This window comes from Vollenhovia emeryi, unplaced genomic scaffold (genome assembly GCF_000949405.1).
Source record: "Vollenhovia emeryi isolate VEMERY1.0 unplaced genomic scaffold, V.emery_V1.0 DF939127.1, whole genome shotgun sequence".
NCBI classification, from domain to species: Eukaryota; Metazoa; Arthropoda; class Insecta; order Hymenoptera; family Formicidae; genus Vollenhovia; species Vollenhovia emeryi.
Window position 1 is genome coordinate 3,141,016 of NW_011967239.1, and position 16,784 is coordinate 3,157,799.

Genomic DNA, 16,784 nt, shown 5'->3' on the forward strand with positions numbered 1-16,784 from the left:
TGGAACATATTTTTTATGCCACTTAAGTTACTTAAGTTTATGCAATTCATTGCAACAATATTATGCAGCAAAAAGTACCATTGGCGAATTATCCAAGGTCGCGGTATCGCGATCCCCAAGTAAGCGCCGACAGACACGTGTAGTCAGTGCAGAGAACGAGAAAAAGCATTTATTATATGTTACACTTCTTTCGTAATCGGACGCGCGTGTGCCCCACCGAGATTCATCTTAGTTCTTATATCTGGCGCATTACTGTTACGCAATAATGTTTGCTTCTGTACAATGAGATCAAAAATTAACGGAGATGACAATGAATTATGAAGAATTCGGATTATATGAATTCGCATGAGTGAAATTGTCTGTAGTAAAACATACTAAGTACTGGTACTGCTTATGACATATTAGAATTGATTTATTAATATCAAAAACTGCTGTAACTGTAACAAAGAATTTGGATTAGACCTAACGAAGTAAGATTTTTATTATCCTACTCTGTCCTAGTGCACATCCACGTTAAAATCCTCCGTAAGAATTTTGTATCCAGGAATGATAATAGGCTAAAGATGCGAAGTTACTCATACCCTCTTTTCACTCGAATCTTTTTTTAACATTGTATTTATATATGGCCGAATATACGCGGAGTTACGCTCAGCGCATTGACGCGACTTCGTCATTTGCGCGTTCTATTTCTTGTCACTGGCGAGTTTGTCATATGAACGCGGCCGTCGGCAACGAATCTAAAAATGAACCCGCGCTATCGACAGTGGAACTAAATGACTGGCGAAAAGTCACCGGAATGGAATCTCTCACGTTGGCGTCCCCGTGATGAAATTAGATAGCACCGCGACACTCGTGCGTAACGCAAGATACGTTCTTTTCTCCCATCTCTGGATAGGAAGATAGAAAAAGAAGAAAAATAAGTCGCACACATTGATCAACCCATGTACTTGTCCGGAGAGACACACAAAATCGACGACGAGAGATGAAACTTTATCCACAATGTTGCGAAACTGGATTTTAAGTGTTTTTAGTCTGTCAATGTCGCCATATTTAGACACGTAAATCATACATCATACATATGTGACAGGTGTTTTTACATAATTTTAATGACAGGTTTGAGCATGGAGTAAATTTTTCGTTGCGAAAAATTTTGAAAGAGAATGTAATCTTTAATCAAATTTGTTATTAAAATTGTAAGGTTCCTCGTGTACGTAATAATTATACAATCAATGTTATAGATGTATAACGAATTCCTTTCAGATTACTGTTAAAAATTAATTACGCAAGTAGAAACTACTTGTGATTGAATAAGAAATCGTTAGTTTACTTTGGACGTCTAACTAAATGTAACAGTCACTCAACGTATAATGAACAGAAATAACAAGAGAACAAAGCAGTGTACACAGAAGTATTTGAAATTCCGCAAATACTGTGGACACGGTAATTTAAAGGAAATAGGATATCCAAACAGTTGTGTACATTTAATTAATCGATTAATTACAGTCGAGATTTGCAAAAATCAACGAGGCGATACACATCATTCACCGCTCATCCTCGCGAGACGATCCTTTCGTACAAGAGATGTTTAATTGCAGTAATAATTTTAGAAATCTCTTCTCTTGATGTAAGCGGACGTTATAGCTATAACTCAACGTTGAGTGGCCGTGCGAAATGACTCTGTACATCCTGACAAACATATTTCCTCAAGCCATCCGTGAAACGTTACAACGAGGGCCTTGAGCAACGATGTAATTACAGATTTACTTATCTTTTTCTCGTCTACGGCCTACGATCAACCTATCGTAGACTGAAAACAGAGCCATGTATCACCGCACCGCCTTCGTTAGGTCTGATTTATCGGCAGCTCGAAAAAAGCAACGTCACAAAAATTCTTTACTTCTGCTAGACAATCTAATGGGAGAAAGAAATATATTTTTCAATCACGAAAGAACAACAATGATTAATCGACTACTATCAAAACATGTTAAGGTTTACGTACAAATCAGATTCTAGTGAAAATAACCGGAACTTTTCTAAGTTGTATAAAATATTTAAGAAAGAATTTTAATTCTTAGATATAAAATTTATAAATAATAATCAAAATTCCTTGATATCATGAACGTTACAGAATTTAATACGCAAGTATTCACGTCTATTTATATAATAAGTATTTCTTGATTACTTATGTATTTTTTACCTTTCTACAAAATATTTTAGTTTTACATTTTACTATAGATTTATACGTATTGCTCGCGATAAGTTTAACATGTACACAACTACTGTTGTCACATTTTTATTTTGGCATCAAGCACAATCTGGACTTTCGCCCTCAATTGTCTGAATTAATTTACTTAACAAACTCACGCGATTATATGTTATTACACAATGTGTATAAAACATCGGATACGCTTTGCGCTCATTTGAAAAATGTCACAACGACATTCTTATTAAGTTTGCTGGGGAGAAGGGGTACCAAAGAAGATGTAGGAGAGGAAGAATAAGAAGAGAAAAATGACCGAGGGAGAAATCTTACGCGAAGCGTCGAAACGCAAGTCTCTCTCAGTTCTGGCAAACCGGGCACTTTTCTAAATATACACGATCGCCCCTCACCAACGAATCTATCTTTACGTATTAGAATCTATACCTAACGAATCCGAGCATTTTCTATAGTCAAATTACCGCAATAACTTTATCTAGAAATTAGACAAATATCTTCTCAATACGATGTAAGGCGACAAGATTTTTAAATATTTCAATAAATCTATTATTCTAAAAAAATAGACGTATGTAATATTTGTATATTTATATCAAATAAACTAGCGTCTGATTTTTAATCATTCTATGATTAATTATCGCATTATCGGGTAATCCGTTACGAAAGTAAGATTTCTTCCAAAGCTCACTCCTGTGCCTGTGAATAATTCTGCTATTCTGTCTTAATTTCAGTTTTATGATTGTAAATTGCCTTCAATTAAAATTTATCTGAGATTTAAAATTACCTTAAAACAATAAACATAAAGTCTGAGTATCGTATAAAATCAACAAACTTCCGAAACTTCTGTGGCATCAAAATATACGAGCATGACATTACGCACATCAAAGAAAGAAATTATCAAATTAGCGAACAATTGCTTGTAAGAGACCATCATGCTGTCGATGTATTGAATTTATCATAATTTTTTCACTATCAAATCTGCATTCAACCAGTGTAGAAAATACCACCTCAAGAAGAAAATATTCTTCTTGAATATATTTCGTCTCATGAAACGACGAAGTATTAATATCAATTCCGATGCTACCTCGAACTGATATACGATCGGAAATACAGAGCTCGCTAAAGAGAAATAAGCAAATCGCGAGACCCCGACGGCGTAAATCACACTTTCACAGAAGCAAGATCTGTATAGTCGTTCCTTCAATTTATATTTTAGAAATGTGTCGAGTGAAGAGAGAGAATTTAGAATAAAATATTTTGCATAACACACACATTATACATGAGTTATTGGAATTTCAAATTCCATAAAATATTTTCAAAGTCAATGTAAAATTAGCAATCACATTTAAACACTGCAATAATATAATGTTTTATCCCCATTCATTATCGTTTTAATCCCTTAATAAAAGAATCATGCGAGAAACTAAGACAAAAATAACCACTACCTTAATACACGTACAGACAGTTAATTAATTAGTTATGGATTTATCTCACTGCTAATTGTAGAGAAATGGTCGTGAAACTAATCACGTTTCTTGAATAATAACGCGAAGAGTGTCATTTTATCCGACTGATGAGTTCCATAGCTAAATCGCATTACAAATGTGACATTACAAACTTCAAAAGTTCAAACTGACTATCAAGGTTTACTTACTACACTGTATTATGTCTCACAAATCTGGTTTCAGCTGAGTTATTCAGCAGAATCGCGTCTATAAATATTCGCCGAGAATCAAGGTAGAAAAATGTCAAAGGGGACCTTGGCAATTAGTATACGAGTAAATAGCGTCGTTTATTCTACCGTGGGTGCATCCTAAATGCGAACAATAATGAGAAATAGCTAAAACGCAAAATTGACATTAGAATCAAAGCGGTGTTCGTACCGCAAAAATTTGTTACGCCTCGTCTATGCAATATTGATGCAATATGAAATCTCGCTTGATCTAAATAACAAGGTCGTGATGAATACAAGCAATGTGTGATCTCATTTTCATTCTTGCCTCGTTTAATGTCCCGAAAATCGTGTCTTACGATAATTGGCTTGAGAAAAATGAAGTTATTTTAACTTTGAGAAATTCTTTGCAATACGTCGCAGCTATTTTTATTCGAATATCAGATATTTAAATTGCTGCGAGAATTGTAAGATTTTTCAATTATATTAGCCTAAAATTACTAGATTGATTAGAAATTTTGGTAATTTAAAATCTATGGATTTTTGTATTTATAAATACCTACCTCATTATTGTTTTGATGAATTAATCGAACACTAATTTTCCATATAAAAATTCTCCGTAATAAAACTTCGATACTAAAAGACATCTAAAAACTTTCACATTTTCTCGAATATCACGTAGTATATACAATCACAATACATATACGTATAAATTAATTACAATAAACTATGTTCGGAACAAAGATTAATTAAATATTACATCAAATTTGCATTCTATCATTCGATTGTCAAAGATCGTTCGCGATTCACTTCTGCGAAGAGAACTTATTACGAGGAAATCTTTGCCGATTTCGTCTTTACGCAGCCGAAGGCGTACTTGTTTATTCCTTTATCACATTTTCTCCCGAGAGCGAGAGCGCGAGAGTTCGAGAGTGGGCGAACGGCCCGAGTATATGGAACAGCCGTTCTAAACTTAGTCGTCAGTCCGCTCTGGAAATAGATGTTATGAGTGCGAGGACAGGACAAGACACTGGCCTATTATATTTGCCTCGGTGTCTGAAAGGAACACAAGGATATTAAATCCGCCGATCTTTACGAACGCTACTGAATCAATCGCGACTGAATAGAATGCATCATTCGCATGTGATATCGCGACTTTGATATCGAGGTCAAGAGCTCTTCTACCTATATAGAGGACAAAAGTTGAAGTAGTCGACAGAGATATCGCATTAGTATTACATTGTATTAAAATATTTGTAATTACACTAATAACTTAGTTGACAAATTGATCGAGTGTTGCAAAATTTATCTGACATAAATTCGAAACTTTCCTCGTAAAGATTTTTAAATATTTAAAGTTTACATCTACTTAGAACTCGTTTCGAAAACAGATCTAGTCCATAGTCTTTATCGAAGTATTGAAACTTCGGAATAGTGTCAAACGTTCGTTCCCACGAGATAAATAGTCAATGAAACGTTCGGCAAATCGCAAAGTTGTCTCGAGAATTCGGACGATTCTTGAAAAAGTTCTTTCTGCGTTCCGCGAAAAAATTTGATTATCTGGCAACGAGATACGATATGCTTTTCCAGAAATCTAAGTTTGTGCAGAGATGCATGAAGGTTTCGAAACTCTTCAAGCACGGAAGAACGGCTGGCGCTCGGGACGTCCGATCATAAAACGATTTTACTACTTACGAGAGCGCGTAATGGCCCGAGAAACATAAAAATCTCGGCGAATACGTCGTCGGTGTCGACGAATCAATCTGTCCAGTTAGTGTCAAGTTTAAGAAGATTGAAAGAGTTATATACTTACCGTGGAAATTAGCTTAGAAAAATCAATAATAAGAATTGTACAAACATTCTATGGATAAATGTTGCAAATACGATCATACGCGCTTGATAATTCCTTTTATGTCCCATAATTTTTTAGTAAATAACTCGGAATATAAAGTTTCAATTATCATATTAATATCAAATCGCATTTATACCTAAAAAAATTAATGGATCAAAAAATGCAGAAATATTTTCGCTTTCTATGGAAGAGAACAAATTATCTCTTCATCCAGTTTCTTTTTCTATTATGTATAGATTTATTAAATTTGTAAAATGTTTACGCTAGCAAATCTTATTTTTCAGGCAGCAGGCTCAGTTTCATACTCAGTTAAAATTTATTTTGAGTAGAATTATTTTAACAAGAAATGTATAGTAATGGAAATAAAATTGACTTTTCTCGAAAGGTGCTTTCTTTAATTTCCTCCATGGTTCTTTAAAGAATGTTGTAATGATAAACTAATCGAGAAGAGGAAATAACGTTGCTTTAATTTGCACAAGCCATGTTGGCTCTTACCATTCCACGAGCAAAACCGGACAAATTCGAGCAGTAAAATTTTGAAATTGCAAAAACTGCGACGGTGGCTCGTGAAATTAAAGAACACGCTCGATATTGGGATTGGAGACGATCGGCACGATTCCAGAAAGCCGGCAATCCCCGATAATCTCGAAATAACGCTTCTCTCCTGTTCTTCTCCCTTGGTCCTCCTCGTCTCTCTCACCCACGGAACAACCGTCGGTATTTTTGGTGCCCGACACGAAGGAGACGAGCGCGTAAGAAGGACGGCGTCGAAGAGGCTACGAGAAGAGAGAAAAGGTGGAACTCCCAGATAGAGAGAGGAGAGAGAGGGGGAGGGAGAGAGAAGAGAGAGAGAGAAAGAGAGAGAGAGAGACGCGCCGAACATCATCGTGAAAACGGCTAGCGCCGTCGCTAGCAAGCGTAACTTGAGAGCCTCGCGGACCCCGCGACCATATATGTCCGCCTGTCGTTCTCTCCCTCTCGCTCGCACCGCTCGTCACGGCGTCGCGGTATCTCTCTCGTGCAGCATCCACCCGCTGGACCACGATGCGATGGCCCCTCGCGCCTCGCCCGATATCGACGCGTATACGTCAATATCGGAGTGTCGCGACACATTGACCCAATATCATATAATTTCATGGGTAGATCTCATGTTTCGCTACGAAACATCTCTCGCTTCCTGACAAACATCAAACGTTTCTCATGTTTAATTTGTAACATTTCTCTCGCAAATTGATATCAAATGCTTTCAACGCGTAGTTATTCTCAGTATTTTTGTTAAGTATTGATATCTGAGAAAGTATCTCTTTCCTGTTAACGCGTTAGAAATTTATCGTTTATATCAAAATTAAGAAAAAGTATATATTTTACAAATTTTGATATTTTATCTCCTTAACTATTTATTTGCATTGTTTTTTAAGCGACTTAATGAAAATTAAATTCAATTAACGTTGTTAATTATTGAGCGCGTGAATATTGTATTAATCGTATTAATATCTAAAGTTCTATATTAGAAAAATAAGTATGTCCCAATTCTACGCCATGTAATATTCCTGCTGTGTTTTGCAATTACGTAATGACAAGTCTGTTCTGGTTCCAGACTATTGGTATTTTTTACAGTTTGCACACGCACACACTGACAGAAACATATGACTCTATATCTTTATTTTATTATCGCAGAACGAAGCACAAGTTGCAAATACCTAATTTTAGATAATCATAATGTTCAGTCCGACAATTACTACTTTTCATTCACAAGTTTTTTACCTGTTTCAGATAAAGTTTTTAGATTACAAATCATTTGCAATCTTTGTAAAAGACACATTAAATATGCCAAAATTAGATACGTGTAATTAAAATTTTCTTTTTCAAATCCTGGCTAAGGTAATATTTTTCGCAAAATGAATTTCTTTAATTAAAATTCACCAGTGCCGATCATGTTTCCTACATTGGTCAAATTTTCCTTGACAATAGAATAAAATGTATAGAATCGTACGCGTATTATGCAAATTGTGCACAAATTACAAAAACTGGTCACAAAAAGTTATGTTATTACATACTCGATGCTTATTTTTGATGAATCTTTTATTTACTTTAATTACTTTTGATACCTTTTCTGATAAAAATTGAAGTATATTTCAAGCAATTTGAGCGGATAACGCGAAAATTTTTGGCTAAAATTCTATATTTATTTTAATAATTTTTATGATCAATGGAGCTATGCAATGTAACGAAGATCTTTCGCAATGAACCGATGAACGGCTCGATCGACAAAACAGTGAAAGAGCTCTAGATCGTGGCGCCACTTACCTGGTATGCTACTGTTCGTGCTCTACTGGCAAGGAGAATTCCTAATATTGTTTAACAATATCTGAAGTATTAATCTACTGAAAAAAATTCGATTGCCAATTATTATTTTGAAGACTCGCAAAAATTCCACCAAACATTTATCCCACATTGAAACACAAAAATAACAAAACCAAACTATTGCAACTAATACTAAATTTAAGATTTCATGCACCAAACTTTGCAAATTTCAGAAAAGTTCACTGAGAAATAAAAATCAACTTGTAAATTACTGGACAAGCAACAAGGAATCGAGGATGGATAAAACGGATGTTTACGAGGACAATAACTTGCAAACAGAGACATTCAGAATACCCCTTCTTACACATGTACGTAAATACATGTAATTTTGTAACCTATGACTAAGTCTTATTGTCAAACATAATGCTTACATTTAACGCTTACACAATAATGTTGGACATAATGTGCGAAGATCGTAACATGTGTACTTGGTTCTTATTTAACGTGTGCGTGGTTATATACATTCCAAGGTTTCGGTGCAACGATTACATGCCGACGAAATCTATCTGCCGAGTAAACCCGTACGAAAAATCATATTGAAAGAGGCCCATTTTCCGTTCAACGTTTTGATAAAAATGATAATGTTATATTTATGCGTTGCATGACCGATACGGATAAGATAAGACATTCGATACCAATTCATAACGAAGTCAACAACATATTTTATGTATATTCTTAGAGTTTAACAGCCCGCGTTTATGTAACGAACTCTGTGATTGTCGAGCCTTTATCCATAAACATTTACATATGAATATTCGCTTTGAAGACTGCACTACTAGCGCAACGCGCGCTTCTGCCACGAAAGAGTGCGTACGTACCGTGCCGATAATTATAGCGAGCGAATCTCATTGCACGAAAGATTTATTTATTCGCGCAGATAACGATCATTAGTCATTCTCCCCGCATCTGATCGTTGCGCCTACCCTGATGCACGATAGTCTAGTATTTACAGAGGCCGGTATGATTAGATTCTTCAAGGTCCTAGAAACGAGAAGAGAACCTAAAAACGAGAACGGGTTGAAGAAACGAAACAGAAGAAAAAAGGATCCGCACACTTTTCGCGCTTGTCGCATTCGAGAACCCGACGAGCGAGAGCATCACAAGGTTACTCCAAGTCCTGGCTTCTAAATGTCGCACATTAGCGGCCATTCCTTTTCCTGTTGATTTCAATCGCGATCGCACGAAGCGTCCATTCTGCGAGCGGCATAATTAGCAGTTTTAGGAATTCCGTTTCAGAAATAGTGTAACACTCATCGAAATAATAACTCTCTGAAATAATTTCCTAAACAGGTTTCAGGCTGGCTCTCCTTTTCAAATCTTGTTTTCCACACTGCCGGATCTACGCCGCTCGCAAAATAAGCGTTATCGATGCCCAGATTATCAAACGGATTACTACACGACGCCCAAGACTTTTTAAGTACACGCGGAAGCCTTGCGAAATACCGTTAGAAGAAACGACGATTTCGTTCGAGATGCAAATTCTTTCTCCTGTCGCATTTCTCGTCCCAGAGCGCGCTCGCACCAAGCTTCTTTTCCCTATGCCTATCTACGCAAGGTAGAAATCATGCTCATTTCGCGCGATTTCAATGCACGCCCCGCGACGCCTTTTTAACGCAAGAATATATTGCGATATACGCACAAATGCGGTATTTTCGTTCACCAAACTCTCCGCTTCACGCGCGATCGGGTGCCTCGTTATTATACTTTCACTCGGGTAAGTCGCTGAATGACATAACAGTCTACGCGCACCAGATGTAATTAGCACAGGATAACAGGTACGTGCGTATGCGTACACGTGGATCTAACCGCCGCTTTTGATACGGCTACTATTTTCGTAATAAATTGCAGCGACCCGCCGGAGTACCTAAAATATAGTGGCTATTGGCGAGAGCGAATTCGTCGTTTTAACAGGAAGCACTCAACGATGCACAACATTGGCGATGCCATAAACCTACGAGGCAACACTGGCTAAATTTTAAATGCGTTGCTTAACACTTTCGAAATTAAGCTGCGTAACAAATTGAGGTCAATTAATATATTTTAATGCAATAGACATTTCTTCATTTTCTCGCAAACTTTGTTACGTGCAAAATTATAGCTTCTCGTTTACGCAAAGGGAAAATTTAGTTGGTAATATTCTATCGTTGCGGCCGTTTGGCCTCTAACAGTTTTCGATAATCTTCGTATATTTAAATCAAATTAAAAGATGACTTTTCCGATAGATTAACGAGATTATCTTCGTCCACACGACCGCGTGCATATTCATGCAAGAAAAGACACGATCTATGCTCGGTTATCTCGGAAACGCCTGCGCGCGCTCTCAACAGGTGAATGCATAACGACGACGACGACGACGACGACAACGATGGCGATAATTGAAGGTTGCGCAACGTGTCGTCGTAATATTTAGCGACGAGAGTCTCGAGTTATGTACCCAACTTTTCCGCGAGTCTCGGCGAGAAGCGCCGAGGAATACAGCGAAGGCGGAATACCGAAAGACGGCTTCTCTCTCTTTCTGTCTCTCTCACTTATTGCCATTGTAACGCGACATTCTTGCTCCGCTGATTACGCAACGTCTCCGTATTCGACGAGTCGGTTTATCGAACGCGCGTCACGAAAGCAAGTTATAAATTTCAGAACGCCCGTACCTGTTTGCCGAGCCACTGTTATCGTCGCACTCTGATAATATTCGCTCCGTGAACGAGGCACGTGCTTGATTGATTTCGTTGTCGAAATGGACATTTTAGGTGCACACACCGAGCGAAGAAACATTCAGAGGAACGTAAATCTATTTGTAAGTGTCTCCGTTGTGGACGCAGCACGTTTTAAATGTTTATTTCACGTTGTTTTGCAGGCACTCGGTAATACGTCGAGTGAACAGGAATGAGGACTACAATCGAGTTTATTGTTTCTATTCCCTCATATTAACTACCTTCGAGTTTCCCCCAGTTCTTGTCGCACCTTTACTGCGATTTTTTTTCTTATATCGTATCACGCGTGACGCATGTAAAAATGCATTTAATTAACTGCTAGCATGGGGTTCTCTCCCACGAGACGTGCGACAATAAACGACCGTGGCAATCGTTAGCCGGAAGTTATAATTAAAGGAAAAGAAATGCGGAAACATGGAACGACACGAAACAAAGCAAAAATTACGACGGTAGATACGAGTCGCACTAGAAAATTATAAACGAGCCGTTTGACTTTCTTAAAAATGTAACTTTATCTTTTGTATCGTGTTATACTTAAAAGCTTCGATTTTCTTTTTAAGTGATAAAACTATAAAAAATTTCACACGTTTGTTCTCGCGGTTATTAAATGCACCGATAAGACACGCAACATCATTGCACTGATCACGAAGCAATATTCACATCCTATCACCTGAGTTAACTAGATCCTTAAGCTGGCAATTAAGTCATGACTACAGTGGAGTTGGAATGGTCCGATTAGTCACTAACACTATACGTTTATCGGGTGTGGTACCGTTTCTTATCAAAAATATACGTTTGGATCTTGGATTATCTCTCTTATTATCCCCCTTGAAACTAAAATCACGTTGCGAATAGAATCGTTCGATATTATCTTACTGGAACACTAAAGATAATCGACTGAGATAAATGCATTTTAGAGAAATAAGAGAAGGATTTTATTGACTTTTGCAATTGTCTTGCGTCAGCTTGGCTGTGTGTCGTACGTCGAATTATCAATATTATTTAGGCAACTATCCCGGGTCGAAATTTTGGTTGTGTTGTTTTGGCTATGTTGAACCTTTAATTCTATTATATAGTAGGACCTAAGACAGTAAAAGAGGTCGAACTGCAAGTACAAAATTTGCTCCTACTTTAAAACTGATGGTGTCGGAAATTTCTACTTTTGCCAATTTAGCATTAAAGTAGGTCCTTTTAAGTGGGAGCTGAAGTAAATTTTTTAGAATTAAAGATTCAAGGGAGGAGTAAAAAAATATGTCCTTAAAAGTGTCAAAATACCAAAATTTCGACTCGGAATCATATTGGATTATTTAATCAACGCAATTCTTTACTGCAATGAAGTGTAATCGACAAATGCATTGTTGCAACGCTCCACAAAAATCTAAGTGTTTCAATTAACTACGTCAAGCACCGAATCAGGCGTGTGCGAAATACGAGATACGACGCCTCGTGATTTATAAAATTCACGGATGTTCAATTGTGCCCTGAGTCGATCCGCTTGGTGCCGCAACGCGCAACGTAAAGAGGAGAAAAAAAAACCGACTCGCGTCCTGAATTCGATAACGGAGATTAACCGAGACTCGTCCGACGTGTGGCTGTACTTTCTCCCAGATCGGCTCGTCCTTGGACCGCACGACGGGCGACTGACTGACTTCATAGACCCGTTGCAGCGCGCACGCGAGGAGCGTCCGTCCTTGCGAGTCCTTTACAGACGTGCCGCGGCCTACGGGCCAAAACTACGAATCCCCGAATGCAACGTCGAAATCAACGTTTTGCAACGGCTGTTTCGGCCGACTCACGCGGACATTATCTACGCTTCGCGCACGATTAACGAGAGATTCCGCGCGCGTCGAACTCTCCGTGTGTCGACATCAAACTGTCGTCCTGGCAGCCGTGTTAATCCCCATTACACAGCCTTAACCGAGAGCGGCTGCGATAAATCGAACGGTAAGTCGGACCGATTAGCGTTCGCGAAATAAAAGAGAGGTGTTAAGATCGAGTTCCTTTTAAATGATCGTACGTTTTGTTAGCACTTCGGTTTACGTCAACTTGACTTGCCGCGATTTATCGAGCATGCTTCGTGATCAATTAAACATTGGATCCGTTGGTCGATAAAGTGTCGAGACCCCGAGGTAAATTTGCAATTTGTCAATATGCATCGCGAGAATATTTTATCAGGGATTATTTCTCATTTGCGTGCGATTGGGAATTAGAAACCATCCTCAACCGGCGAAGAATTCGCATCATCGACGTAACGTTCGAGACGATTACTACATCAGGAGACGGCGATCAATTCTCGCCGGAGAAAGTCGTGGGAAGAAGCGGCGAACGGATCTCCCGAATTTAACGGACGAGACGGTGCTTAGAAATTAATATGACGACACCGTGGATAATCGAGTCGTAAGAGTGAGATTTAATTATCACTAATCGGGAAGCGTTGTAATTAATTACAACAGGAACATCTTCAAGACTAAATTGTTGTTCCGGGAAGGAAAAAGACGATATTCTCGGGCTACCATGTAACAGCTATGGTAAAAGTTGCAAAGAAACAGAAATACTAATGGCCTGAAGTAAAAGTGCGCAACTTTCGTTAAAAAATAACTCTCCTCGCATTTCATAGCTCTACGTTAAATGTTGGTAGAGCGGTGACTCGAAATCTGTCGCAACTTCCGACGCGGAAGCGACAAAGATTGCACATGTAAATTCACGTAAACCTTCGTGTAAACTAAAAATTAACAATACACTTATACAAGCAACGTAATCTTTTCTCGTTATCCTAATACTCTCCGCAGCACGTACCTTCGGTACTGCGGTTAAATGTATGTATGTTACGATATCGATGTGAATGCTCGGCCGTCCACGATAATAAACAATCGTGTATTTATTATAACAACAATTTGATCGGTTACAACAAAATGCGATTACATCGTAGGGAGGGAACCGTCGTCGTCGCCGTCGTCCTTGCGCTCGGCGGCGATAACGAGGGAAAAATAAAAGAAAGGAATAAAGGAATGAGAAAAGGACTACCCACAAGTCACAGGAGAGGCGTGAGGATGCGTCTACAGTTTCTGCACGATGTCGAATTTGTCCTTGAAGCCGATCGACTCCTTCTTCGGGTCGTACTTTTTGCGCTGCGCCAGCATCTCCCTGAGCTCCTTCGCGCTCATCGTCAGGTTCAGACCCTGGGATCGGGACTCGCTGTTATTCGTGCCATCCTCGACGCCCAGGCTGCCGTTACCCGTGCCGTGCACGTGGTTCACGCCGCCGTTGCCGTTTTCCCGCATGTTTGACTCCTTGCCGCCGGTCGTCGTCTGCGCAGCGGTGGTACTGTCGCTGTGCCCCGTGTCGTTCGAGTCGATGGACTTCTGCGTGTTCTTAAAAAATCAAACGAGAACACGCGTATTATATTAGGGAAAGACAGAATTCTTGAGCATTTTCTTTAAGTTCCAAAAAACAACTCGTAAAATTCTTCGAAATACCAAGTTGTCCCGCGATTACATCACTTTCAGGATAAATTTTAAGAGAAAATTCTCTCCGCGTGTAGGCAAAAGGTAATCAATCCGACATTAAATAATTATGCGCGATAAGTGGGGCATTTTGCATACACGGTTCATAAAAAAACTAACTTACAATGTAAAAAGGCAACATGTAGGCATAATATCGGTCTAAAATGCGCTATTACATCGTATCAAATAGATACGGAAGTTGCGCATATGCAGCCCAAGATAGATTGGATTTCGTTACGTGCACGTATAATTTATATAATTTTATTATTAACACTTTTCTATAATGACTCCGCGGTCGCAACTGGAATAGTATCCAGATAAAGATCGCTCCACGTCCGCGTTGCGGAGGCAGAAACGGAACGAGACGCGATATTTCTTTCAAGCCGAATGACACTGCGGCTTTTTTCTGACGTTTCGCCGGTGTTGGTGCGCAACCTTCTGCGGCGCGCAGACAAAAACTGCACGTAATATGGTCGGATTCACAAGTGCCGAGCGTACCGGCTTAACGAGACGCCGGTTTCCGCCCGCGTATCGTCGCGAGATCGTATCGCGGCGCTTCTCTATCGCACCCGGCGCGGCGAGTGCGCGCGCTCGGATAAAGATCGCTGCCCGCGGAGGGATACTTATAATGACCTTGGATCCTGATGCAACTCTGAACGGTACTTAAAGGAATTCCATTACCCGGTGTCATGCGCGACGACGGGGAGAACCGGTTTTTCCCCGTGCCGCGCGAACCGTTTAAATCCCTTCGAAATAATGTTAGTCGGCTAGCGCTACGGCGGCCGCTACAGTCCTACACACTGAATTTCACGTACGACTGGCTTTCCGTGCTCCGAATTATCGCGTATAGCCACGTGCTTATTTATTTCACCGCGGTACCGAGCTGCACGCGTGTCCCTTTTGCTTTCCCCCGCGGTAACTGTGCCCCGATAATCGAGCGCGAGCGTAATTAAAGTAATCCGGTGTAACCGCACAGAAGGAGGTGCATAACGGTACGTAGATAGCGAAATTTCGCTAATAAGAGAGCTGTTACAAATCCCCCTCCCCCCCTCTCTAGCCCGTACCGCACGCAGTCTGTAATTAATCTTAATAATTCAAAAACCTAATAAGATGCCGAATACGTCACGTATTAAATGCTTTTCGGGCCAGTTTAGAAGATTCATTCCAGAAACGTTCCACAAACTCTCTTTGATCCGATGTAAAAATGACATCGTTGGATTACCGTCGAGGTCTTCGCTCGGCGATATTTGAGAAACCGAGATTAAGATGAAGGCCGAGTCGCAGCTGGTTTTGTCGCGTTTCTGCATAGAGACTGACTTTATGTGACATTATCGCAATATCTTCGACATCTTCGCTCGCGGGGACTTTCGCGCGTATTGCACACGACGTTTTTATTCCGCTGCGGTTGACGCAACGGTCCCATATAAAATTACAGGAATCTGTGCCACGAGACTGTGACGACCGTGAACGCTTCGCGCGAGCGACAATTTTTTTTTTCCCTCCTTTGTAAACTCGATCGGAACGTAATTGTGTCGCGAATTCATTCAAACTGATAAGTCCCCAAAATGACATCTCGATTGCGCAACGTTAACAGCTGTTTATCGAAGTACCAGTTCCTTTCCTACGGTTATCAGTAAATGTGAAATAATCCACGTCTTGCACCGGCTATAAATTCACCTGTGCTCTTTAGGGCAAAGCAACGTGTAATTTCTCGCACGCGTACGCTGACGCAAGAATGAAATCGTTGAGCGAGGAGGGAGAGACATTCTGTGACTAGCACTGCGCGCATATCGCGCTCCGAACACGCGTTTATCCTCGGGTTACGCAGACAAGTATTTAATTATACCTATGCGACGGGGAGCAATGGTGCAACGTTTCCTTCTTGGAAGGGGAATCCCCGTTATCTGCATGCGTATTCAGACGAGACGTGCACGGGTTTTTTGGCACGCTTTCTTCTAAAATCGTTCTAGTACGAGACACGGAAATGGAATAAGATCGAATAACGGAATTCGAGAAGCCTCGTTGCTGCCGTCGCGTCACGTTAAATTTCGTCGATTTGCTAAACGAGTCATTGGCAGCTTTAAGAAATACAATTTTTATCTTTTCGGAAGGAGCTAATGAATGCCGCGTTCATCTTAAACGCTCATCAAAATTAAATTCGCAAATAGCCGATACGTTTATTATACCGGAAAAAGGCGATTTATATTGGAACATGACACACCATTTTGCATTTGTGTTGGTCGCGTTACGCAAAGAAGCAGGAAACGTCCTATTTCGGTATGGGAAACGCAGGATGGCTATTAATTGTATCGGGAGTACAATATCGCAATTCGCGCAATTGTACACAGGCTTCCTCGAATTCTCCATTACGCAATCGATCTGCGCGTCATTTGCAAAAATCTTCTTGACAAGACGACGTGACGGTACAAAACATGTGACGAGCAGGTACGTTTAATTAAATCCTTGA

General features: G+C 39.7%; 1 protein-coding gene across 1 annotated transcript in view; it reads right to left on the reverse strand.

Moving 5' to 3' along the window:
• Positions 1 to 13,669: 13,669 nt before the first annotated feature.
• LOC105568895 (Na(+)/H(+) exchange regulatory cofactor NHE-RF2) overlaps positions 13,670 to 16,784 on the reverse strand; it is a 15,827-nt gene continuing 12,712 nt past the window's right edge. The window contains exon 2 of the mRNA XM_012024912.1: positions 13,670 to 14,185. Coding sequence (XP_011880302.1) covers positions 13,871 to 14,185 — 315 coding nt within the window. The 3' untranslated portion in view covers positions 13,670 to 13,870. The remainder of the gene's footprint in view (positions 14,186 to 16,784) is intronic.